This window comes from Canis aureus, chromosome 25 (assembly GCF_053574225.1).
Source record: "Canis aureus isolate CA01 chromosome 25, VMU_Caureus_v.1.0, whole genome shotgun sequence".
Lineage (NCBI taxonomy): Eukaryota > Metazoa > Chordata > Mammalia > Carnivora > Canidae > Canis > Canis aureus.
In genome coordinates, this window is record NC_135635.1 from 43,928,331 (window position 1) to 43,954,484 (window position 26,154).

The 26,154-nt window shown below is 35.2% G+C and overlaps 1 protein-coding gene across 24 annotated transcripts in view; it reads left to right on the forward strand.

Annotated features, from left to right (window-relative positions):
• The window catches only part of WNK1 (WNK lysine deficient protein kinase 1), a 150,097-nt gene that overhangs the window by 85,688 nt on the left and 38,255 nt on the right, over nt 1-26,154 (forward strand). For 23 of the 24 annotated variants that reach the window (XM_077871565.1, XM_077871568.1, XM_077871567.1 and 20 more), the window contains exons 5-8: nt 13,832-13,920; nt 15,920-16,139; nt 17,985-18,318; nt 19,205-19,392. In XM_077871565.1, coding sequence (XP_077727691.1) covers nt 13,832-13,920; nt 15,920-16,139; nt 17,985-18,318; nt 19,205-19,392 — 831 coding nt within the window. Of the gene's footprint in view, nt 1-13,831; nt 13,921-15,919; nt 16,140-17,984; nt 18,319-19,204; nt 19,393-24,091; nt 25,322-26,154 lie in introns of all 24 variants that reach the window. The other variant, XM_077871588.1, reaches the window with a different exon arrangement.

Genomic DNA, 26,154 nt, shown 5'->3' on the forward strand with positions numbered 1-26,154 from the left:
GCTGCGCCACCCAGGGATCCCTCTTTCCTTTTTTTAAAGATTTTTTTATTTATTCATGAGAGACCCACAAAGAGAGAGAGAGAGAGAGAGAGGCAGAGACACAGGCAGAGGGAGAAGCAGGCTCTATGCAGGGAGCCCAATGTGGGACTCAATCCAGGGTCTCCAGGATCACACCCTGAGCCAAAGGCGGCACTAAACCGTCAAGCCAGTCGGGCTGCCCGGAATTTTAGGTTTCTATATATAAAATGAAGTATAAAAATAACTGCTACTTAGAGAACTCAAGTTATAAATTATATGGTAGTACCAGTTTTTGTTTTTTTTTTTTAAGATTTTAGTTATTTATTCATGAAAGATATAGAGGCAGAGACACACACAGGCAGAGGGAGAGGCAGGCTCTCCGTGGGGAGCCCAATTTGGGACTCGATCCCAGGATACTAGGACCACGACTTGAGCCCAAAGGCAGATAGATGCTCAACCACTGAACCACCCAGGTGCCCTAGTACTAGTTTTCTTAAATGCAAATTATATAGGTGACCAATACTAAATTTTATCCTTGTTCTTTATTTAACCCAGCAAATATGATTAAATGATGAAAAATATTGACTCGTAGGCTGAGTAGGGGAAAAACATAGCTAAACACTGTTGATTCAAAAGTTGCTCAAACACTGTTAATTCAGAAGTTCACTAGAAGCTTAGAGCTAAAACCAGTGTTTCAGAGTTCTTTGGCTTCAGACTATTAAGAACCACCATAAGATCAGATAAAAATTTATATAAGCAATTATTTTATAAAAATAAAAAAACAAATTACTTCAATATTTAATAAAAGACAATTTGAGACACTACACTAATAGATATATCTTTATTTGCAAATGCAGATTCAAGCTCAAAATCCTCTTAAATGAGAGAAGTTTTTCATGTTAATTTAATAGAACCAAGAAAGGCCAGTCACTTTTCCATATTCTTAGTATAGTATCTACCTGTTTTCACTTTTTCACTGTTTTTTGTTCCTTTTTTTAAAACGTGTTGTTGTTGTTGTTGTTGTTGTTGTTGTTGTTAGAGCACACAAGCAGGGGGAGTAGCAGGCAGAGGGAGAGGGAGAAGCAGGCTCCCCACTGAGCAGGGAACCCAATGTGGGCTCAACCCAGGACCTTGGGATCATGATGTGAGATGAAGGCAGACATTTAATTGGCCACCAGGGTGCCCCAGTTTTTCACCAGTCTTTAAGGTAAAATTCACATACCATAAAATTCATCATTTAAATAATTTAAGGTATACAATTCAGTTTTTTAAAAATATATTCATACTGAACCTTTCCATCACCCCCAAAAAGAAATCCCATACCTATTGGCATTCACTCTCCATTTCCCTTTCCACAGAGCCCCTGGCAACTACTAATCTACTTTATGTGTCTGGATTTGATTTGCCTGTTGTGGTGGACATTTCATACAAATGGAATCATGTGATATATGACCTTTTGCATTATACTTTGTTTTCCATTATACCTTTTGTGTTATGCTTTGACTTAGCATAATGTTCTTAGGGTTTATCCATGTTGTAGCATGTATAAGCATTTCATTCTTTTTTATAACTGAATAATATTCCGTTGTGTTGATATACCACATTTATTATGTTCAACAAATTGTATTTCTTCCTCCTCTTGTTAAACTGTTTGAACCTATAGCCAGCTTCCCTTGTGGAGAGGGACTGAGAACACAAAGAATGAAATACATAGTGTCTTAAAAGATATTGTCCTGTAGCCTGATTTATCAAGTCTTTGTTTATACATATTGTGTTGATAGCATAGCACATTCTAGGCACTTAGTAATATTTTGAAGAATAAATGACTTTTAATTAAAGGAATCCCAAATATAGTCAGTTAGACATTATGTAAATTTGGGAGGTTGAATTTACCTTGCAAAAGAGGAATGAAACTTAAGGCAACCTCTGAAATATTAACAAAATTATCCTAAAATGAAAATGAATTGTAGTAAGTAGGAACTGATACCCATATAAAAGCAATACATTTTATAGGGGGAGTAAAACCACTTGGTACAAATAGAGCTGGAAACAATGACTTTACCAGTTAGAAAGAGTCAAAACTCCAGGATAAGAAGTGCATTCAAGAAAGTCATCTATATACATTTCCATTGTTCCTAAAAATTTCGTATTTGTGATTTTTTTTTTAAGATTTAATTATTTATTTGAGAGAAAGAGCACAAGCAGGAGGGGCAGAAGAAAGAGAGAGAGAATTTCAAATAGACTCTGCACTGAGTGTGGAGCCCGATGCAGGGCTCATCCCAGGGCTATGAGATCACAACCTGAGCCCAAACCAAGAGTTGGATGCCTAACTGACTGTGCCAACTAGGTGCCCCTCATAGCTGTAATGTCTAAACAACTATTTTATAAGTAACTCTTTCTATTGTGAGGCTAGGTCTATATTGAAGCATTTCACCATAATTTTTACCCTCTGATGACTCTGACATTATTCTCTGAGATTTCATAGGGAAAACCAAATCATGATTTCACTTGTTAATACCTCAGATGTTTTAGGACAATTCCTTTAAAATTTTTTTTAATTTATTTTATTATAGGAGAGAGAGAGAACAAGAGAGCATGAGCAGGGAGGAGAGGGAGAAGCAGACTCCCCACTGAGTAGGAATCCTGATGTGGCTTGGTCCCCGGGACCTGGGATCGTGACCTGAGCCAAAGGCAGACACTTAACCACCTGAGCCACTCAGGTGCCCTTTCAGGACAATTCCTAATTCATGAGTCCTTTCTCATTGAGAACCCACCGTTTTCAAGCAGAACAGTCCTGTGAAATCTTTTGTAACCTGAAAAGGAATAAAGTGAAAGAATAATTAGTATTAGCTTACATTTATATTAAAAAATTTTAAGTACTCTCAAACCCCCAAAATAACTACTTTCAGGCTTTTCTAATACCTTAGGACATATCCTGCTAACAGACTCCTAAAATAAGTCAATATAAAGCACAGGTGTTCATAAGCACAATTCAGAGCTATGGTATCTGGATGCTAAATGTAACTTCCAGGGGATGGAGTTTGACATTGCCCAGCCAGTGTCCTTACCACTCCCGTATTTCTGGTTTCCATCCCAGATCTACTATGTATATCATTCTGTCAGTAATCAATAAACATTGAAGTAGTAATTGCACTGAAGCAGATGGATTTTATAGACCTAAAGAAGTGGGGGATTTTGATCTCCTGCAGAGGGTCAAAGACCGTATTCATGAAAAAGTGTGTTTAAGTTGAGAACTTTATTGACCTCCTGTCACAGAAGGGGTGAGGCAAATTTTATATGAAGTAATCATTAGTAGCTTCAGCCTCTTGGTACTCTCTACCAGAAATATTTTAGGATTCTTGGAAGAAAGCCATGCCAGTATCATTCCCTCTTCTATGTTCTCATCATACTCTACCTCTGTTTTATTAATATAATAATTATTATATTCATATTAACTATTGTCCCCCCCATTAGAACTGAGCCCCTCAAGGAACGGTTTCTTTTTTCCTCTGTAGATTAATTCACTACTACATGTCTGACCCTGCAGTGGTGCACTGTCATACAAATAGTGAGTGATAGCAATGTAAATATTAATATACAATCTTTTGTGCCAGACATTGCATTAAACACTTTGCATATGTTACATAATTTAATTTTTCCAACAACTTGGGGTGGGAAGTGGGTAAATGCTGCTCTTAATCAACATTTTGTAAATAAAGGTCTGAAGCCCAGGAAAGCAGGCCAAAATTACATATCTAGAAGGTAACAGTGCATTCTGTTATTTCTGTTATTATCTGATCCCAGATCCCATGCTTATATCAAAATACAATACTGTATTTATAACTGTCAATTACAGTGTCAATCTGTAGCCTAAGGGTATTTAAACATATCTGTGAATGTGTTAATGTGGAGGAAGTAAATGTAAACTGGTTTAACAATTACATTCTACACTGCACTGAGAATAAATTGCTATATGTCATTGTTCCATAATGCAGTTTATTCAGGTCTGTACTTGAAATGTTACTTGCTCAGAGGGTCTTTCCATGCTTACCCTCTAAAATATTTTTTAGTGTGCACACACTTCTATTCCTTTATGGTTTTATTTTTCTTCATGGCTTTTATCGCAGCTTTCCAGTATTCATCTGAAGCCCCAATTAGAATGCAAATTCTGTGGGCTGGGGGTTTTATTTGACTTACTCTTTGCTGTATTCCTGGAGTTTAGAGACTGACAAGTCATAGGCACTCAGTTTTTGTGAAATGAATACAGAACTTAGGGAGTGAAACTCAATTTTATGTTGCCTCTGGAGGAACTCTGGAGTTGGGTTGGGTCTGCTTAGTCATTTCCTAGCCAGGATACCTTGGGCAAGTTATTTAACTTATCTGAACCTAACTGGTTTATGAAGAATAAAGGAGAAATGCATGTAGAACACAGCCAAGTGTCTGACATGCAGTTATCATTCACTACTTAGTAGGTATTGCTGTTGTTACTGTTAACATCATTATGACATGCTTAATAGTGAAATACGTTGTCTCTTGTTCCATTCTTTATCCAGTGGTGTCTGGTAATTTGCAGTTATTAAAAGTCAAGTTTTAGAGTAAAGGAGCTAACATTTATATAATGTAATCCTTCTTGCCAATAACCTTTGAAAGTGCTTTACATATACTCTCTTATTTTTGTCCTGGTAAGTAGATAATATCTTCATTTCACAGATAAATGAAATGAAAATGGAATCAAAGGTTAAGCATTTTGTCCTAAGGACATGCAGGAGAAATAATATTGATAATAATAATAGTGGTGGTGGGGATCCCTGGGTGGCGCAGCGGTTTGGCGCCTGCCTTTGGCCCAGGGCGCGATCCTGGAGACCCAGGATCGAATCCCACATCAGGCTCCCAGTGCATGGAGCCTGCTTCTCCCTCTGCCTATGTTTCTGCCCCTCTCTCTCTCTCTCTCTCTCTCTCTGTGACTATCATTAAATAAATAAATAAATAAATAAATAAGTAAGTAAATAAATAAATAATAGTGGTGGTGATGGTGGTGTCAGAAATCAAGCATCTCTAACATGATATTAATACAAACCTTAAAATTTTTTCTTTGCCTTTTTTGGTTTTTTAACTTTTTTTTAAGACCTCAAGAGAAAAAAAGTCCGAATTTAAAATAAAATTATGGTACAAGGATAGTGTAAGACTGGTATTACAGGTTTGAGCCCAGTGTAGAGGGTTCATGATTGCTGTTTAAAGGAGAAAAAACTTCAGTTATCTTGAAAATCTGCCATTGGTAATGAGAGAATCCAAATAACAGTAGTAATGTCCTTAGCACAATTTTTTGTCTGGTCTTAAAAGGATAGAAACTATAGGAAGCAATGGCATCAATTTTTTATTTGAAGGATAGTATGCTTGAGGTTGGAGCCACACACAAGCTTTCGTGTATCCAGAGAGTAATGAGCCTTGGAGAATCATGAGGTAAACTAATTTCTTTTGATAGAGCTACTGGATTTGGTAGGGAGTTTGAAGAGGTTTGTTTTCCAGTGGGATCATAAGGTATGTTCAAATTCCTGTAAACTAATGGTTCATACCAATAAGAATCTGGCTGAATCCAGCCTCATAACAACCAAGTTAGAAATAATGGGGATTTTTAATTACTTTGTTTGTGTAATTTGACTTTGTCACTGATTCCATTAGCTATTGGATTGCAAGGTTTGAACATTCTGTCTGGGAAAAACAGAATTAAAGCAGTTAGGGTGAAATTCCTTTTAGTTTTTTTATATAACAGATTACAGTTCACTTTTTTTTTTTTTTTACAGAAATAAGGCTAATTCCTGATTAGTGTTTGAAAAATTGAGGAAAACTTTGTATTTTTTTCTTTAGCAGCTAGGATTTTTTGTACTATCCCAGAGACCTAAACACACTGGAATTAGCTGAAAATTATTGCTTTATAAGTTTTGTTCCTGTTCTCATCCAATAAATTTGGATTCTACCTGGAAAAGAAAACTTTGTGTATCATGGGCTATATCTTGGTAACATTTTGCATGATTTTCAGAGGCATTCCATTATTCTGTGATTTGGTTAATATTAAAGGTTCTTAATCAGACTGTTAATCTTAAACCAGACAGTTCTGGGTATCATTCTTAATGTTTTAGGTACTAAAGAACAATTGTGAAATCCTTTTTTCAGAATTTCTCAAGACTGAGTTTTGTTTTTTTATACTCACTGAATGTTGATCTATAATTCATAAAGCATTAGACTATAGAATAAAAACTTGTGGTATATAAATAATGGTTTCTATATTTAAGTATATTATAGCAATAATGAGTTTCCTGGTATCTTACAAATAACTTCTGTGCCAAAAGATTGATATATAGATGCTTTGTAGTTGCTGCCTTCTCATTATAGATGTATGATTCATGGTATATCTTGAAAAAAGTGTGAAACTCAGTGGCTAAAAAGGAGAGTAGAAATTATTCTTGTCAGTGAAAATGTGCACTAAGTATTTGGTCAACAAATAACCAATTTCATTGGACTTATTGGGGAGATAAGAGTAGAGAAAACGGTGGAAATTAGATTTTGAGGATTTTTCAAAAACATCAGATTAAGGAAATTAAAAGGACTATAACACACAGACTAGAAGTAACATTGAACTAGACATTGTGGAATCTCGTTTCTATATTTTGCTTTATGTTGATGAGGCCCTTACCAACAGGCCCTTACCCACAAAAACAGGCTGTTTTATTCTAGGTGCTGAAGATAGTACAGTGTATTTGGCAGTTATCTAATAATGATAATGACTAGATCCCGGGTTTGTGGGATCAAGTCCTGCATCAGGCTCCCTTTGGAGAGAGCAGGCTCTCCAGGCCCAAAGGGAGCGTGTTTCTCCCTCTACATATGTGTCTGCTTCTCTCTCTCTCTGTCTCTCATGAATAAATAAAAATCTTCCCCCCCAAAATTTTTTTAAATGGAGATGAGGTGTTGATAATTTGGACTTTGATGGTTACAGTTATACAAAAGAAGCAATGATTTTGAGAGGGAACAAAAAAATTAGTAAAAATCTCGTTTTGCCTGTCCAGAGATCTTTGTTGCAGGAACAGTCGGAATACTAGTAGCAGAAGTGTTTACCGTTGCTTTAAACATTTATCTTTGTTTAAAGAGCTCATAGAGAATAATAGTACTTAACTATTTTGGGAGAAGTATCATATAAGAGTGACTAGTTTTCTACTCTGAATCATGGAAATAGAGATGATAGCATTGAAAGAAATGAGGAAATGTAGAGAAAAGCACTGACTCTAAGAGGAATTAGAGCTTAGGTATGTAAACTTTTGTCCATATGTGAATGGTATTTTTATTGTATATGTTGAAAATTCTTATCTTGATATATAGAAAAGACTGGTCTTTATAGATTTAGATATTAGTGCCTACATTATACCTTTATCCAAAAAAAAAAAGTGATCTCACTGTAGTTTTGTGTGTTGCCTAGCAGAATTTTAAAAGCCAGGCAACAAATCACCTGTTTTCTAACTCTTATTTTCATTTGGTTAAGCATAGTCCTAAGCAGGCTTACTCAGACATTTAAGTTTAAGGTAATGCTGCACACATTACTGTATTTCTGACCAATACCTGACATTCTAGACTACTTACTTAGTAGTGATGAATTGTGTTGAGTCCAAGATCAACGGCAGTTACTTTGAGATAGGTTGTTAGAATTAATAGTCATTTTTAGCCTTTAGAGAAGTATTCCTACCATTCCCTAGCTTCTAAGCTCTTATCGTATGTTACTGTTAATTGAGTAAAGACTAAATACCTGCTTCCTTGATGGGGATTCCAGCTTACCAAATTAAAAGGGATAGACTTGGGTTACCTATTACGACAGTGCATTGAACAGTGCTTTTTCTGCCATCTTTGTTAATGCCATGAAGAAAAACCTTTCCTTAATCACTAAAGTCAAAGTAGTATTTATTTGGGTTCATGAGATGATCTTGTCAAATGCAAATATCTTTAGTTATAAATGCATATTGAGGCTTTTAATAGAAGGGAAGGGAGAAGAGTAAATTCTTAACGATTCTGTGTACTAAGTCACAGCTGTTTGTTTATTTTTAATGTCATGAGAGAGTAGTAAGGCTTTAATATCACCTCTTTTTAAGTTAGGTAAATATTTCAATCACATAATTTAGATAAACTATTATCTATAGTTTTCAAGTGAGTTTAAGGGATATGGCTCAGGTGACACGTAGACTTGGTATATGAGAAGTCAACTGGAGAACCCAACTCTGGTATTGTGATTTCCCTGAACAGTGTTTCTTTTGGCTTCATATTCAGAGTTTACATTTTGGTTGTTGAGCTTAATCCCCTTTTCTTTTAAAAGCATAGTTCCAACATGATTAGGGGTGAGGGAGTGTGTTTAGATAAATAGATTTCTAGTGTGGGTTTTGATGTCAAGGAGGCAGATCCTGTGGATATAATGGGTGGAGCTTTGAGCAAGTAAAAATCTCCTTTTGCTTGCCTTGGGCTCTGTTGCTTTTAGAGGAAAAGCAGGAGGAGCAGTAGCAGAACAGTGTCCCTGCTTTTCAGCATGTAGAATTGTTTAAAGGGCTGATCGAGAATAAGTAGATAATTGGCTGAGCAGAGCACTCATGTCTGAAAGTTGGAGAAGCATGGCTAGTGTTAAACAAGAAACTATGCTTCAGTCTGACTTTGATGTCTGCCTTGCTTATGCTGTAGGCTAATTTACTGTTAATTTCCATTTTTATCAATTTCCTCCCTTTTCCTCTAACTGTAACAAGTTTGTTTTGTCTTTTGTGATGGATTTTACAAAGAAAGACTTCTGCTCAGTGTTTGTCATCATAAATTCTCATTGCTGCTGCTGCCCTCAAAAGGATTGTGTAAATGAGGTGGGTAAGAATTTCTGATATATACAAAAGGTGTATTGTAGCCATTTGGTAATATATGTAGCAATGTGAAATTATTTATTTTAGAATGGCTTTTAAAACACTTGAAGTTTTGTGGTTTAGTTAACTTCCACTACATTTTGTAGAGGGGGAAGGAGGCTTTTCTCAATTCTAAATTGTTAGGAAGAAAAAATAGATAGATGATAGATAGATAGATAGATAGGAAGAGTTTTACTTTTATGAAAGTATAGATAAATGTTACCCTAACACATTTGAAACCTGAGCTTTTAATAAGCAAGAAGCAAGTACTGACAGTTTTAAGAGCTAGAATATTGAACCAGAAAATACTATATTATGAATCATTTTTCAAGCAGGCTAGTTGGCAAGCTATAAGTAAATAGAATTCAAAGGAAAACTGAGTCTATAAAATGCATGTATGTGTTTTTCATTTTTCTTGGTTCAAATCAACATTTTATAAGCATATCAACTCTTAATGTAACTTTGGGGGAGTCACAATTGTTGGTTTTTTTTGTTTGTCTTTGGGTTTTTTTGTTTTGTTTTTTGTACTCTAAAATTGCACAAAAGTAGTCTTTGTTTTTGTTTTAAGAGAACATATAGGGACGCCTAGGTGGCTCAGTGGTTGAGCATCTGCCTTCAGCTCAGGGCATGATCCCGGGATCCGGGATCTAGTCCCACATCTGGCTCCTTACAGGGAGCCTGCTTCTCCCTCTGCCTGTGTCTCTGCCTTTCTCTCTGTGTGTGTCTCTCATGAATAAATAAATGAAATCTTAGAAAAAAAATAAGAGAACATATAATTTTGTATAAACCCAGAAGTAAATGGATAGATACATTAAATATTCAAGAAGTACTTTTGTTTAATGGAGGGAAACATGCTACTCTCCCATGTCAAAAAAACATAACATAGCACTATTTGCCTAAAGAGGGATCCTGTGAATTACAAAAGTAAGCAAGAATATTTCTAGAGCCAGTGGGTTGCTGGCTGTAGAAAAATGGAATAAGAGGGAGTGTCTCTAACCAGATTTTTCTTATGTGTAATGTATTAGCCCAATTTGTCTACCTTAGTACTCTTCTGTTTTGGGTTTTTAACCCTCATTCAGAAGAAGTGAGCAGAACTTTGCCTTTACTGGTTGAAACTGGACTAGAGTAGTACTTAGTGAAGTTAAATCAGGAAGTAAGGGGTTACATTAAGAGGATTTTAAAGTTGATTATCTTTGTTGAAGTATATGAAAGGGAAAAAGATGAAAATGAAATCTTGTCAAATATTTTCTCATCAGTACTTTGTTCTGTCTGGTGCTTAAAACCATGTTTTAGAATAATCTGGATCTTTTTTTTTTTTTTAATTTAAAAAGTCAACAGTTACCAAAAATATTTTAAAATATATTGAGTTCTTTCATTTCTTAAACCTGTAAGTATGATGAAAGTATCAAAACCTGTACTTGTTTATTTTAAGCAGCTTTCTATGATATGTCTGTCCCAGATGACTTTTTTGTAAGGTCACTTTCAGGGGTGAAGTTTCATGCTCATTTTTACATTTTGGGGATCATTTTCAGTATACAACCCCATATATTCTTCTCAAAATGATTCAGAATACTTCTGCTAGGTGTTTTGATAATCCTGGCTGGCTTGATAGTAGCTGACTGGTAGCTGAAATTTCTTCTACCTTTTTCATTATCTAAGTGGGTAGCCATAAACTGCATTAATCTTTTAATATCAGCTACTGGACTAGTAAGGTATATCTCAGTTTTATTGGCTCCCTTGGTACCTGCAATACATTTTTTTAAGTTGGTAGTGGTGTCAGAATGTTAGATAGCGTTGGTATGGAGTCTTCTCTATTTGAATCTTGAATAGGTTGAGAAAGCAGCTTAACCTAGTAGATTCTAGGCGTTTATGACTCACAGTTGCTGGTTTTGCTGTTATAACCTTACATAGCTCATTTGTTCAACTAGTATTTCTATTTGTAAATAGGAATTCCTATTTGTAAAGTAGTGTGTGTGTGTGTGTGTGTGTGTGTGTGTGTGTGTATGTTTTCATGGGTAGTATTAACAAGAGTATTATTTAAAGACAACCAAGAGGGATCCCTGGGTGGCGCAGCAGTTTAGCGCCTCCCTTTGGCCGAGGACGCAATCCTGGGGACCCGGGATCGAATCCCACATCAGGCTCCCGGTGCATGGAGCCTGCTTCTCCCTCTGCCTGTGTCTCTGCCTCTCTCTCTCTCTCTCTCTCTCTCTCTGTGTGACTATCATAAATAAATAAAAATTAAAAAAAAAAAAAAAGACAACCAAGAATGAAAGTAGGTTCACTATAGATTGTGGTGATTATTTTTCAAGAGAATTCTTTGCTTCCTTTTAGACCTAAGCTTTATTATCTTCAGTGATTGCCTCTGAATTCAAAAGCAAACTTAGTAATTCAAAGAGCTTTCAGTCTGGATAATACATCTGATTCTAGCTGCCGTGAAGTTGGACAGATACTATCCCTACTTGATAGACAAGGAATCTGAAATCATCTTTCCAAGATGTCTGTGCTAAATTGGAATAGAAGAGTCTTTTAATATAATCAGTGTATGTGTGTCTTATTAATATGTAGTTTTACTGACAGCAGGTGAAACTACATTTCCCTAAAATACATGTTTATAGATGAAGAAGCATTTCTCCTAATCATATTCTATATTCTCTTTATCCAGTTTCCTGTAATATTTGGATTGTCTTTACATGCAAAGGCCAAATATGTATTTAGTGTCCAGTTTTACCAAAGAACATTCTTTTAGATAATTTTCTGCTAATAGTGAATGTTCTACAAACTTAATATATTTTAGATTGTTCTCTACATTGTTTATAAATAGCATCTTTAAAATTTGCTTTTATACAGTTATACATGTTTGTTACACAACATTAAAAACAAACATAAAACAAAATCTCCGTGTTTCCACTATCAGAGAACTTTTAGGGTATGTCATCATTTTTTTTTTTTTCTTAAAACAGTTCCTATTTTCTTAAGCCTTAGTCTGAAATACCCAACCAGCTTGCTGAAGTAAAGCAGCTTTTTGCTTCAGCAACATTATTTTCTTGTTCTCATTAGAATTATTATATGAAGACAAAGACCAGTTGGGAAAGCTAAGCTGTTTTTGAAAAATAAGAAAATTGAGGAAAATACAAACTTTTAGTCAGTACTTAGAAACTAACCTTTTAAATGCATGGATTGATTGATTTAATTTTCTTCATTTATTTAATGGAAACTTGCCTATTTTCACGTCCTATTTTATATTTTTAAAAGAAGACAGTATTCACCTATATTTTGTATAGGATTCTATCAATTGTAGGGGCTTTATGTCATGTTATTAAAATCAGTTAAGCAACCTTTTATGTTTTCTATATTATCATTTAGAATATGTGTTGCAGTTTTTATTTATAAGAAAATCTAATGGTTGGGTCATGTTGTTTATATACATCTCTTCCAGTTGCTGTTTGAGGTGGTGAAAGCACTACAGAAAGATCCCATCATCCATCTGCCCACTTTACTCATTCTACCGTCAAAATTTTGTCAAATGCTAAAAGAGAAAGTTATATATTTCATTTAAATATACATAATACATGTTATATTTGGACATAAATATTTCACAAGTCTCTTATATATGTATCAGTGTCCTAGATCGTGGTAAAAGACCCAGGTAGTGCTGAGATATGTTGGGGCATAAATGCATGGATTTAACTTTAGGGTCAGCCCTACTTACAGTTCCTTGGTGTGGAAGGTTATCCCTAGAGGGAGAGGTAGAATCCTCCAAATCAGGAGTTTTGAATAACACAGTTGAGTAATTGATGAGACTTACCCAATCACAACTCCAGTATTTAAAGACAAAGTGCTAACCATTGGATGCATTTCATTTCAATCTGTGAGAGGTTACATGCATTTCTGTGATTTATCAAATGATCACTAATTCTCTTTTAATCTGTCTTGTCACTGAGACAATAGGTGATTAAAATTTATATGCTATATTCTGACTTTTCTAGTCCCTTTCCCTTATTTCCCGTTCTCTGCGTTTTATGTGTTTATAGACTTAACACTGCCACTTGGACAGTGTATCAGTGCAGATGCATCAATCCATGTGGTTACTTAGACACGATGGGAAGAGAAAATGAAATGGTTTTCTCCACCTTTCAGCAGGGGTATTTTGTTACATCTTACGTATATTTTCCACACATGGCTGAAATTTTTGTTTGCAAAAAATTTACATGTTACGAAGGTTCTAAAATGCTACTAGGATACTGTATAGTATTACCTAAAATAGTGGTATTGAATTTTCTTCTGAAATTAATTAGAAACCTTGTCTTTTATATGGGCCTGGTTTATCACTTTTCATTTTATGTTTCATATGTACAAGACAATTTGTTCTTCTGTTATCATGCCAAACCAACCCAAATCCTTACCTCCTCTGTTGAGTTTGTTAAAGAGTACTATGGTAATAGAATACCTGCCAAATTAAGCATGTGAATTCATGCCCATTCATGGATTCACTGTTTAAAATGGTTAAATACTGTGTTGATTAATGTGTTAGGGAACAAGGCTGCACAAAAGATCTTCTAACCAGTTAGAACATTTGGCCCTTCTCTTGAGCCAGTAATTTCCTTCACCTGAAACAGCAGAAGATATTGACAACAGCTTAAATTTTTCCTTAGCTACATATAGAGGCCATGGAAGTAAGCGATCCCACTGTCTGACTGTTCCTTGTTGTTTTCTTGTGGGAGCTAAATTGCCACTACCCAATTCTGACCCTGCAATGGACCAGCTCCTTCAGGCAAATCAGAAAAAAGCCAGGATGGTGAGAAGGCAATCTAATAGAACCTTAAGAGGCAATTCAAAATCAAAGTTCAAAGAACCTGCCTTTATTAATGTGTTTCCTTTGCTATTTTTATGTTTCTCAGGGAGTAAAGCCAGCCAGTTTTGACAAAGTAGCAATTCCTGAAGTGAAGGAAATTATTGAAGGATGCATAAGGCAAAACAAAGATGAAAGGTAAGTTTCCACTTTTGATTTAGGTGTTGCTTAAAAACCTAAAATATGATGTGCTCTGAATACAGTACTCAATCCAAACTACTTAATACTTGTGATTAATTTCTCTACTTACATAATATCTTTAAAAGTAGAGTTCTAGGGAAGCCTGGATGGCTAGTTGTTGAGCATCTGCCTTTGACTCAGGGCATGATCCCGAGGTTCCGGGATCAAGTCCCACATTGGGCTCCCTGTGTGGAACCTGCTTCTTCCTCTGCCTGTGTCTCGGCCTGCCTCTCCCTCTTTCTCTCTCTCTGTCTCATGAATAAATAAATAAAATCTTCAAAAAAAAAAAAAAAAAAGTTCTGGGGCTGCCTGGTTGGCTCGGTCAGTAGAGCATGCTACTCTTGATCTCGGGATGGTGAATTTAAGCCCCATGTTGGATGTAGAGATTACTTAAAAAATAATATAAAAATTTTTTTAAATCTTTTTTTTTAAAAAAAAGTAGAGTTCTGTCCATTTAAGGCAGTGTTGAGATTTGATACACTGAATGTTATTAAAATGTGGTATGGTAGAGTTTACATAAACCAGAACCACCTTAAACATAGCTGCTACATTCAGTAAGAATTAATTACTTGTAGCGTCCACATGACTTATGAAACCAGTAGGGTTCAGTTTCTCTCTAACCAGCAGATTTGTTCCTTACTTTTTTACCAATTGAATTCTAAAAGGTGAAATAAAATCTTGGCTCTTTAAAATCAGCTCAACTCTACACATCTTAATTTGCTTTCATTATGCCAGAATTGAAGAACAAACATCAAAATGCCTTTCAGTAAAAAGAGACAACTTTGCCCAAAGCTTAGGAGGAGATTTGGCTTAGTCATTTGTACTAACAGGACTCTTCTCAGAGGAGTGGCAAGTATCTGATCTGTCATAGCTGATTCATCACCCGTTAGGCATGGCAAAGATCCAGTTCTGCTTTTTAAAAATAATCTACCCTCACCCTCCAAGAAAGAAAAAGTAGACCAGCCAGTATAAATATAAATTGTAAGTTGAGTGTAATCCAGTTCCTAAAAAATGTGAGTGATCAAGTATATCAGCCAAATTAAAGAATTCAGGATCTTCACTTTGCCAGTCTCATATTCTTTTCATAACATTGTTATTTGGAAGAGCTTAACATCATGATCTGTAAGGCTGTTTAGTAGAACTTTAGTTTGGGTTTCTAATTTTATATACATTTGGAAAGGAGAGTCCTTAATTTAAGAATTTTTTGTTTATTTGTTTCTTTGTTTTTACTATAAACAAAGGAATATTTGTTTCCAGTTTTAGAACATATTACTCTGTTTCTTTTCTGGATGGTGCAGTTTACTAGATTACTGGTTCTTTGAAACCATTTATCTAAAGAAGATTATTCCATAATCAGACTTCTTACCTAGTACACAAATTGTTGACCAAGGAATTGAGAGAATTTATATCAGTAAACAAAGTTGTAGTAGAAGGTAAAGAACTAGAAATCACAAAACCTAGTTTCAAATTTTGATTCAACCAGTTGAGGTTTATAACTGTGAGCAAGATTTTCACTTTCTCTAAGCCTCTATTTCCTAGTAATCAGAAAATACCTCATTGGATGTTGGTCAAAGATCAGAGGGGATCATAAATAAGAGGAATATTTGCTAACTATAAATTCTGCATAAGTTATGTATGTATTTTGAAGCTATGATATTTTGTGTATTACTTGCTATTTGTTAACCAATAAGAGATTAGATCACTTAGATTAAAAAGTATTAGCTTTCAGCTCTTATTTATAAATGAAATTGTTCTGATGTTGTATAATTTCAGAGTAAAACTATAATGACTATTCACATGGAACTCATGTAGTAATGAGTTATAAAGTTTCCTTTTTTTCAATATAGTCTGCCTATATTATTCCAAGCATAACAATAATCAGCCGCACATGAAAATTATATTTTCAATCTAATGACATTTTGCTTGGTTTTTTGTTTCATTTCTCTCTCTTTGGAAGGTATTCTATCAAAGACCTTTTGAACCATGCCTTCTTCCAGGAGGAAACAGGGGTACGGGTAGAATTAGCAGAAGAAGATGATGGAGAAAAGATAGCCATTAAGTTATGGCTACGTATTGAAGATATTAAGAAATTAAAGGGAAAATACAAAGACAATGAAGCTATTGAGTTTTCCTTTGACTTGGAAAGAGATGTGCCGGAAGATGTTGCTCAAGAAATGGTAAATGTGGATGGAACTAGAGGGTATTATGCTAAGCTAAATAAGTCAGTCAGGAAAGACAAATATCATATGATTTCATTCATATGTGAAATTTAAGAAACAAAACTGTTGTACACAGGGGAAGGGAAGGAAAAATAAGATGGAAACAGAGGGAGATAAACCATAAGAGACTCTTAACTGTAGGAAACAAAATCTCTAAAACAATAAGAGACTCTTAACTGTTAGGGAGAACACTTGATGGAACGAGCAGTAGGTGTTATATGTGATTGATGAATCTCTAAATTCTTCCTCTGAAACTAATAATGTTAATTATTAACTAATATGTTAATTAAATTGAATTTAAATTAAAAAAATTTTTTAAAGAAATAGTAAATTAGTGTTGATCCACTATTTAAAAATTGATGTAGATTTATAAACATTAATGTTGGGATGCCTGGGTGGCTCAGCAGCTTAGTGCACACCCAGGGCGTGATCCTGGAGACCTGGCAGCAAGTCCCACATCAGGCTCCCTGCATGGAGCTTGCTTCTCCCTCTGCCTATGTCTCTGCCTCACTCTCTGTCTCTCACGAATAGATAAATAAATAAATAAATATTTTTTAAAAATAAAATAAGTAAACAGTAATGTTGAGCAAAAAAGTTTCTGAAGCATTGTGGGTGGAAGATCTCATAGATATAAAATTGTGTTGATTGGTGGCCCCCAAAGTTCTTTTTATTTGAGGAAAAGATACATAGAAGATATATTAGGATGGATAGATGGATGGATGAGTAGATCTAGAATGCATTCTGAAGTAATGCGAACATCTGTGAGGTTGAATGACTCCTAATTTATATAAACCTACTGAGTTAGAATGACAAGTTATATTTTCTAAATACTGATAACATCTGATCAGTCATCTGGATAAACCCTATAAATATATCATGAATTGTTTTTACTTTGAGGGAATTTTTAAGATCAATTATTAGTAGGCAGCCTTTGGTGAATCATCTTTTGAAGTATGTCTAAAAGGTCATTTTTCAGAAAGGAAGCACTACCAATTTTAGGCTCGCCATAGTGTCTAAACTGTTAATATGCAGAGATACTCATAGACTCTCTACCAGAATTTATCAGAACCATTTGATAGAAGTTGCTTCTGAGAAGGGGTCAGGTATGAAAGAGATACTTATTTTAATTGTTAGTTTTTTATACCTTTAGAGATTTGTGTCTGTGTGTGTGTGTATTTTTAACTTTAATGTATTTATCAAAATTGTTTTATCTGGTTAAGTTATTGCCTAGGGAAAAGAAGTAAAAACAACACAAGTTAACATTAATAGTTACATGTAAGGGGAAAATAGATTGACTAGAGTAGAAGAGCCTTACTTGGTTTAAAAACTTTGGGGGGCAGCCCAGGTGGCTCAGCAGTGTAGCGCCACCTTCAGTCCAGGGCATGATCCTGGAGACCCGGGATCGAGTCCCACGTTGGGCTCCCTGCATGGAGCCTGCTTCTCCCTCTGCCTGTGTCCCTGCCCCTCACCCCCTTTCTCTCTATGTCTCATGAATAAATAAAATCTGTAAGAAAAAAAAAAAAAAAAACTTTGGTTTTAGGTTCCCCATTGTTTTGTTGTTGTAAGAAGTGAAGGTACACCTACCCTAAGAGTTTCTACAGAGATGATGGCACCCACCCCATGAGTATCTACAAAAAAAATGGAGAAATGCATGATGCAGACAAGTAATTTCACAGTTTGGTTAAGGCCAGTCCTTGGAGAGGTCTTTCTCTTTCCCCTTTCTTATTTTTTTTCCCCTAAAGGTGCCTTTTTTGTTTTCTGTTTGTTTTCTTCTGCTTCCTAATGCACTCTTGTATCTTGTAGGTAGAGTCTGGGTACGTCTGTGAAGGTGATCACAAGACCATGGCAAAAGCCATCAAAGATAGAGTATCATTAATTAAGAGAAAACGAGAACAGCGGCAGTTGGTTCGAGAGGAGCAAGAAAAAAGAAAGCAGGAAGAGGGCAGTCTCAAACAGCAGGTAGAACAACAATCAAGTACTTCCCAGGCAGGAGTCAAGCAGATCCCTTCTGTCAGCACTGGCGTGCCTACTGCTTCTACCACTTCAGCTTCAGTTTCTACGCAAGTAGAACCTGAAGAACCTGAGGCAGATCAACATCAACAGCTACAGTACCAACAAACTAGTATATCTGTATTATGTAAGTATTTTGTGATGTGCACAGGTATGCTAAGGATACCCCTAATTGACTTTTCAACTTCTTGTTCATCATTTTGCACTGGCCTCTTGGTTTGAATCATAAATCAATCATATAAGAAATTTGAAATGATTACCACCCTACCTTTTCCCATGTGTCAAATGATTATCACCTCCATCTATCACTAATAGACTAAAAAGATAAGAAAATGTGATTAGAGTGTAAAATAATTTTACAGGTTCCAACATCTTGAAAATTCCAATTTGTAGATTTCTACTTTCACAATTCTTTAAAATAAAATATAATTATGAAACTAATACTACACTGTATGTTAACTGGAATTTAAATTAAAACTTTTTTAAAACTTACATCTACAAAAAATAAATAAAATGAAATGTAACTAATAATGAAAAATGAACAAGTTTATCTTAGCTATTTGTAACTGAACCCATTAGCCAGGTTCAGCTTTTTTAGCAAAGCTCAATAACATATAAAGTAGAAACTAATGAGGTTACTAGTTTTTGATTAAACTACCTGCTTAACACAAAAAATGCACTGGTCCCCAAAGTTAAGACTTTGAAAGGTGTGTCAAACTTACAGCTAACAGCATTCCATTTTATTTTCCTTATTCTTCAGATAATAAGATTCTATGATAGCTATGAAGTTGTTTTTTTTTAAGACATCAAAACTTTTTTCCCATATGGATCCTTCATGTTTTTAAGCATAGACACCTACTTATTAAAAACTAGTATTTATTTTTTATTTAGGTCAGATCTTTGCAAAGAAGATCTAACCCCAAAGAAAAAGAAAGTCTGGGTTTGTGATGGGAAAATATAAACCTCCTTTTTGTGATTTTTCTCTGTTTTTTCACAATTTATTTCTTCTTCAGCTGACGGGACTGTTGACAGTGGTCAAGGATCTTCTGTCTTCACAGAATCTCGAGTGAGCAGCCAACAGACAGTTTCATATGGGTCCCAGCATGAACAGGCACATTCTACTGGCACACTCCCAGGGCATACAGCTTCTGTTGTCCAGGCACAATCTCAGCCCCATGGGGTCTATCCACCCTCAAGTGTGGTAAGTAACTGCATAAGAGAGTGTAAGCCTATAATAAAAGCCGATAGATACATGTTAAATTCACATTCTTTCTACTATCCAAACAATAGCATGAATCTGAAGTAGAAAACGTAAATGGTATATTTCTGAAGGGAGTAGGTTTCTTACAGAGTACAATGAGAGTAGTTCAGGCAGGTTAGGACATAACATTAACATGTGAGAATTAGCTGAACTTTGTATGTGAAGAAACTATGTACAAGACTTAGACTAATCTGCATTTATTAAAGATAATGCTCTCTTTAGCATTTTAGAGTTGAAACTGTTCAAAGCAGCATAAGTTGGACATAGGAATGATTTGGGGATGGGCACAAGGAGAGTTTTCAAAAGCTTTCTTACTAAAAGTATTACTGAGCATTTCTTGTAAGATTTCTTACTGTATAAAACACAGGTAAGATGTTCAAACAATTATAGAATGCTGCATGTTAATACTTCAGAGTGAAGGAATCCTTTATTTGTATGACCATTTAATTTAGCGCTTGTGTTTAGTTAACCATCAGTTGCTATGCGTGTTCCTGCCTTAAAGTCTGTGTTGGACACAAATTCCTTCCCCAGTATATGTTCATTGCTTTTTCTCTTTATTTGGTATTGTTTAATTACAGATTTATTTTCAGAATCAATTTATGGAGATTATTTCCTGAAATATTTTATGCATTTATATAGACATACAGACACAGCCCCTGTTTTACATTAGCCACTCTTCTCATAGATAAAATGTTTAAATAGATCATCAGGTAATACCTCATTTCTTTTTTTGGCCCTGCGTGAAGTCTTCAGAGGTAAATAAAGGACATCATCTGCCTCAGGGAAGAATTGGAGAACAACTGGACACTGTATAGCACTTGTTTAGTGAGATCTTTAGACATATTTTCTCTTTCGCAGAAAGCTTTTAAATCTGAATTTTATGGAACTTCTGCTCTGCATTAAATGAAAATCTTTCTCTCTTTAAGAAAATACTTCTGCTTGCTCTGTTCTTTTATCCTACAACTTGGAATAAAAGATGTTTGTATTGTTTCAGAGTCCATTCATCAGTCCTGCAGTGGCTAGGTCTCAAGATGAATGGCCACAGTAACATAAACTACTAATACACTGTTTTAACAGTCTACTTTTCTGACCTTTAAAATCATTAAGTAAGGTAGAAGAATTTATAAAGACTATGTAGATGTTTCTTTGTTCTGATATATATTTTTTGTCAGCATTTATGTTCATTTCTATTGTTTACATTGATTTTTTTGTGGATCATAATAACTAGATTTTTTAAAACTATTTTTAATATCTTGGCTTCCTGCATCACAGGGTAATGAACATTAGGTGTCTCTACTGAGAGAAGGAAACAGAATGATCATTTATGAAGATTTTAAATATTTGAGCCGCAAACATAGCTGTATTGGTTGATGCTCTAAAAGTAGACTGTTACTGACGGTCTTGCCTTTTAATGACAGTATTCTGTAGAGGTAGCATGAAGGGTTACTAAATATTGAGGATTTTTTTAAATTTTATGATTCTGTTTCTTTCTTACCACAGAAAGAATTTATTATGGCTTACAACAATGTATCAATATGGAATAAAAAAATTAGGGTAAAAAAGAAACAAGGGTGGAGAAAAATAGAACTAGGAATGAACTAAGTATGATGATCTTGTACTTGCTACTGGTAGGCCACAAATTTGGCTCAGTGCATTCTCTGCAGCCAATTTTGGAAAAGAAAATATAATTAGCAACACAGTTCACAATACCTAAAAGTAAGTAACGAACTTGCTCAAGACAACCTTACTACAGTATTAGGTGTACTGCTTTCTAGCTATATTAAAATTTTCATGTTAAGACACCTCAAACTTTATAAACTTAGGTTGAATCTCTGATATGTTGGAAAATTGTTAGTTACTCTTTAGAGATTCACATTTAAGATGTTTTTCCATTGACTACTTTAGTAAAACTGCAGAATGTGTCTATATCATGAATTAACTCTACAAATCTAATGCTTTTCCTACTAGAAAATGACTTTCTACCCTTTATAAAGATAGGAAGTGTAATAAATAAAATACTCTGAGCCAACAAACTTTTTTTAGTCTGATGCCTTCTAAAATAGAATTGAGAAACCTTTTTTGAGGTTTCCAGAATTCCTGCAAACTAATCGAGTCTTAAAATCTACACCTTATAATGTACATTAAACTAATAGAATTCATTCTTGTTTAATCTTAATAAGTTTGCAGAAAACTGCAAGCCAGTGTTCATTGTTTTCCCTATTATACTACCTCAGTCGGCCATTCTTATTCATACATTAATAACAATTAATGTTATTTTAGGATATTTAGGAAGAGAATTGATCATTTTCATAGTTTATAAAAAACCTGTACTTGACCAATGGTATAGAGAGAATAGTTATGATCTACCAGATTTGTTTTGTGGAATTATACCTATCCTCAAAAAAATTGAATTTGTGGGATTGGGGGAGGATGGAATACTTTATGTCAGCTATGCCCTGTTTTCATTGTACATTTGGTTATTTTGTGTTCACAGTACTGTGTTTTCATGTGTGTGTTTGTTTTCTGTTTAGCCTCGTCGTGGCCGTAGCATGTCAGTTTGCGTTCCCCATCTTTCTGCTGTTCCCTCTCTGTCCCGCATCTCTCCCAGTGCTCCTTCCACCCCACCACCAGTGCTGTCTGCACCTCTTTCTCCTTCCCTCCTTCGGATTGCCCCTGAGGAAACTTTTGCCGAAAAGCTTTCTAAAGCATTGGAGAGTGTCCTGCCTATGCACTCTGCCTGTCAGCGCAAGCACCGACGCTCCAGCCTGCCTTCCCTCTTTGTCAGTACTGTATGTAACCATAAACTTCCTGACAAATGAAAATTTATTGCCAGTGAATACATCCAGGCATCAAGAATTTTCATAAAAATTAAATAAAAGGATTACATAATATATTACGTAATATATTATGTATATATTACGTAATATATTATGCTTTTAGGGTACCAGTTCTTCCTATAGGAAACTTTTTGTTATAAAACTTTAAGGGGAGAAAATTAAAAAAGCAAGGAGGTAGAGAGAGAATGCTCATAACGCTCTGGGCACAATATGTACACAATAAAATTTAGCTTCTATTATATTCTTCTATCCCAATGACCTATACAGATCCTTGTATTTTCATACATTAATAATGAGTATGTATTACTTCATTTTTAAATTCATTGGCTTAATCAAAAGCAAATTTTCTCTTTATCAAAAATTAACCCAAGTATATTTTCTCTTCACTTTATTCTAAAGAGACATTCATGAAGCTGGATTAGTCCCATTTTTCCCCATAGTGAAGAGTAATTGAAGAGAGAAAGTTGGTTTTAGTTTATTAGCTGTTTAAAAAAGTGTATTGATGACTAAAAGGCCTCATGTTCCCTTGTGAAAATTTTTCTCTGAGATTGAATAAGGTTGAATCTTGACCCTAATGAATACATTAGATACACATATAGTGCATAAGATTTCCTTTGGCCCCACTTATATCTATAAAAAATCTGTCTTTTAAAGTTATGTTAAACACTGTGGGACCTTGCTGCTGCTTTTCCAGAGAGAGAATATAGTTAACATTCCAGTTTAGCGATACCAAAATCTTCAAATTTTTACTTAGGATAATTATTAACCATATAGTATATAATGGCTTTGGGATACTCCTTGAATAAACAGTAAAATGGAGCATTCTGCTTTGAAATAGAGGTGCTCTTTTAGCTGTTATGAAGAAGTAACAGTTGAGCCATTTTATTAACTTGATGGGGACCATCCCTACTGAAAGAATGAGACCAATCTATTATTTTTAAAAAGAGTCCATGAAAGTGCATTATTACGGTGTACACTGATTGCATTTGGCAAGGTAGGTTCTAAATTTAGAGTCTTATGCCTAGAACTGCCTCTGCCACAACAAAAAGTGCTGTTAAGTCAGTGTTATTATTTTATCCTTTTCACTTGATTTGAACACCAAATTATTCAACTCTTAATTAGGATCAGAAAAGTGGACTTTCAGTGATGTGGCATCTGTAACATGTCTCATGTAGTAAAATTAACTGCATCATCAGTTTGGGATTGATGGATGAAGGACATTACTGTCAGCAGTCAGTAGTGTTTTTTTCTGTCCACAAAAAATAGCTCTTTTGATTTCTAGTTAGAAGGCATATATTAGTTGATAAGAAAAATAATACGGAGCTCTGATACAGCACAGGATAAGACAGTATAGGAAAACTTTGTATTGCAGCTTTAATTGAAGCATCTTACGTTTTTAAAATGCTGGGCTTATATTGATTGTCATGTTGTCTTCCCTTATTATTTTAACTCTTTTTCCACTGATGTAATTTATATTAAATCTTAAGAGTGAGCATATTTATTGGAGGTAAAAACAGAACAGACACTTAAAAAATTCTTCCATCTCCTTTGAGAAAGATTGTTGTGGAAAAGTAGCTCTTATCTAATGCAAAAAGTCCCACAGAATAACTTATTGACCCTGGATGTATTTAATGGATTTTTACTATGCACATAATTTCATGATAACAAAAGCATTGTTATTTCTTAATTATAAATTTGGTGTAACCATTTCATAGTGTTACACAAAGCTACCCAGTTTTGCATGTCTAATGTAATTTCACATATGAATGTATGAATTACTTGTCTTATTCATGTTGATACAGCCTCAGTCCATGGCGCATCCGTGTGGGGGGACCCCAACATACCCAGAATCACAGATATTTTTCCCAACTATTCATGAACGTCCAGTTTCTTTTTCACCACCTCCCATCTGTCCACCGAAGGTGGCCATTTCCCAGCGACGTAAGAGCACCTCCTTCTTGGAAGCCCAAACTCGCCACTTCCAACCCCTGCTGAGGACTGTTGGCCAAAATCTTCTTCCACCTGGTGGCAGCCCAACTAACTGGACACCAGAGGCTGTAGTTATGTTGGGCACTACAGCCAGTAGAATAACTGGAGAGCCATGTGAGATACAGGTCCATCCTATGTTTGAACCAACTCAAGTTCACAGTGACTATAGACCTGGACTGGTACTTCCAGAAGAAGCTCACTATTTTATTCCTCAGGAAGCAATGTATGTAGCTTACCAGGCCCAGGTGACAGAACAGTATGAGGGTATTCCATACAACTCACCAGTACCGTCAAGTCCTATGAAACAGATACCTGAACAGAAGCCAGTACAAGGGGGCCCTACTTCAAGTTCTGTCTTTGAATTTCCATCTGGACAGGCTTTCCTGGTAGGACACCTTCAAAATCTAAGGTTAGGTTCTGGATTGAGTCCAGGATCTCCCCTCTCTAGTATTTCTGCACCTATCAGTACAGATGCTACATGTTTGAAATTTCACCCCGTCTTTGTTCCTCATTCTGCGCCTGCTGTGTTAACTCATAACAATGAGAGCAGAAGCAATTGTGTATTTGAGTTTCATGTTCATACTCCAAGCTCCTCTTCAGGAGAAGGAGGAGGAATTTTACCTCAGCGTGTTTACCGAAATCGGCAGGTTGCAGTGGACTTGAATCAGGAAGAACCACCTCCTCAATCAGTTGGATTACACGGCCGCCTACAGCCTGTGACTGAAGAACAGCGTAATTACCATGCCCCAGATTTGACCATTTCTGTGGTAGAGCCTATCGGACAGACCTGGCCAATAGGAAGCCCAGAATACTCCAGTGATTCCTCACAAATTACTTCTTCAGACCCCAGTGATTTTCAATCACCTCCCCCTACAGGGGGAGCAGCTGCACCATTTGGCTCTGACGTCTCATTACCCTTTATCCATCTGCCTCAGACAGTGTTACAAGAATCCCCACTTTTCTTCTGTTTCCCCCAAGGAACCACATCTCAGCAGGTTTTATCTGCCTCATTTTCTTCAGGAGGATCTGCACTCCATCCACAGGTTATAGGAAAACTTCCACAATTCTTTTAAACTACCCTACTATGCATCATTACATTTAAGTTTTCTATCACTTCTTTACATTTATAAGGATTATTTTTACTTTTATTAGTAGAGTTTCTCCTTTGGGGGGATTACAAACTACTTGTATATAAGAACAAAATACGAGAGAAGCTGCCTCATTTACCTATGATATGTGCAAATCCTTGAAAAAGAGAACACAAAAACTAGAATTTTAGTCCCTCATCAAAATCAGTTACTTCTATCTGTATGTAGAATAATTTCAACTTGTAGTGAAAATGTAAATGTCTGTAATGTAAAGTTGACTCAGCATTGACTATTTATAAATGCTAATGTGAAGTATTTCTCCCTAGAAACAAACAGGACTAGTTTTTTAAAAAACAGGATAATATTTTTTCTGTAAAATGAAAAGAATGGAAAATAGGAAAAAATTTTAAAAGAGTATTAAGAATACCCAAAATTTTCATTAACGTGGAAGAATCTTAAAAGAGAAAGGAAACATCTTAAGAATTTAGGAAAAAATGAAAATGCATTTTAAAATGGCATCATTTGAACAAGTCACTTTGTATTATATGTCCAAATGTTAACCATAAAATTGATTCTAATTTTTAGCAACAATGTTATAATCTAGTGTGGGTGGTGGATTTTTTGCTTTGTTGTTTTTTTTTAAGAATTTGTGATATATGTTGCAAACTAAAAAACAGGTATCTCAGGCCTTGGTTCTTTCCTCAACAAATTAAATTTTATTTATACATATGGGCATATGTACTCCCTTGTGAGTAAAAACAAAGTAATGGACATAATAGAATTCAACA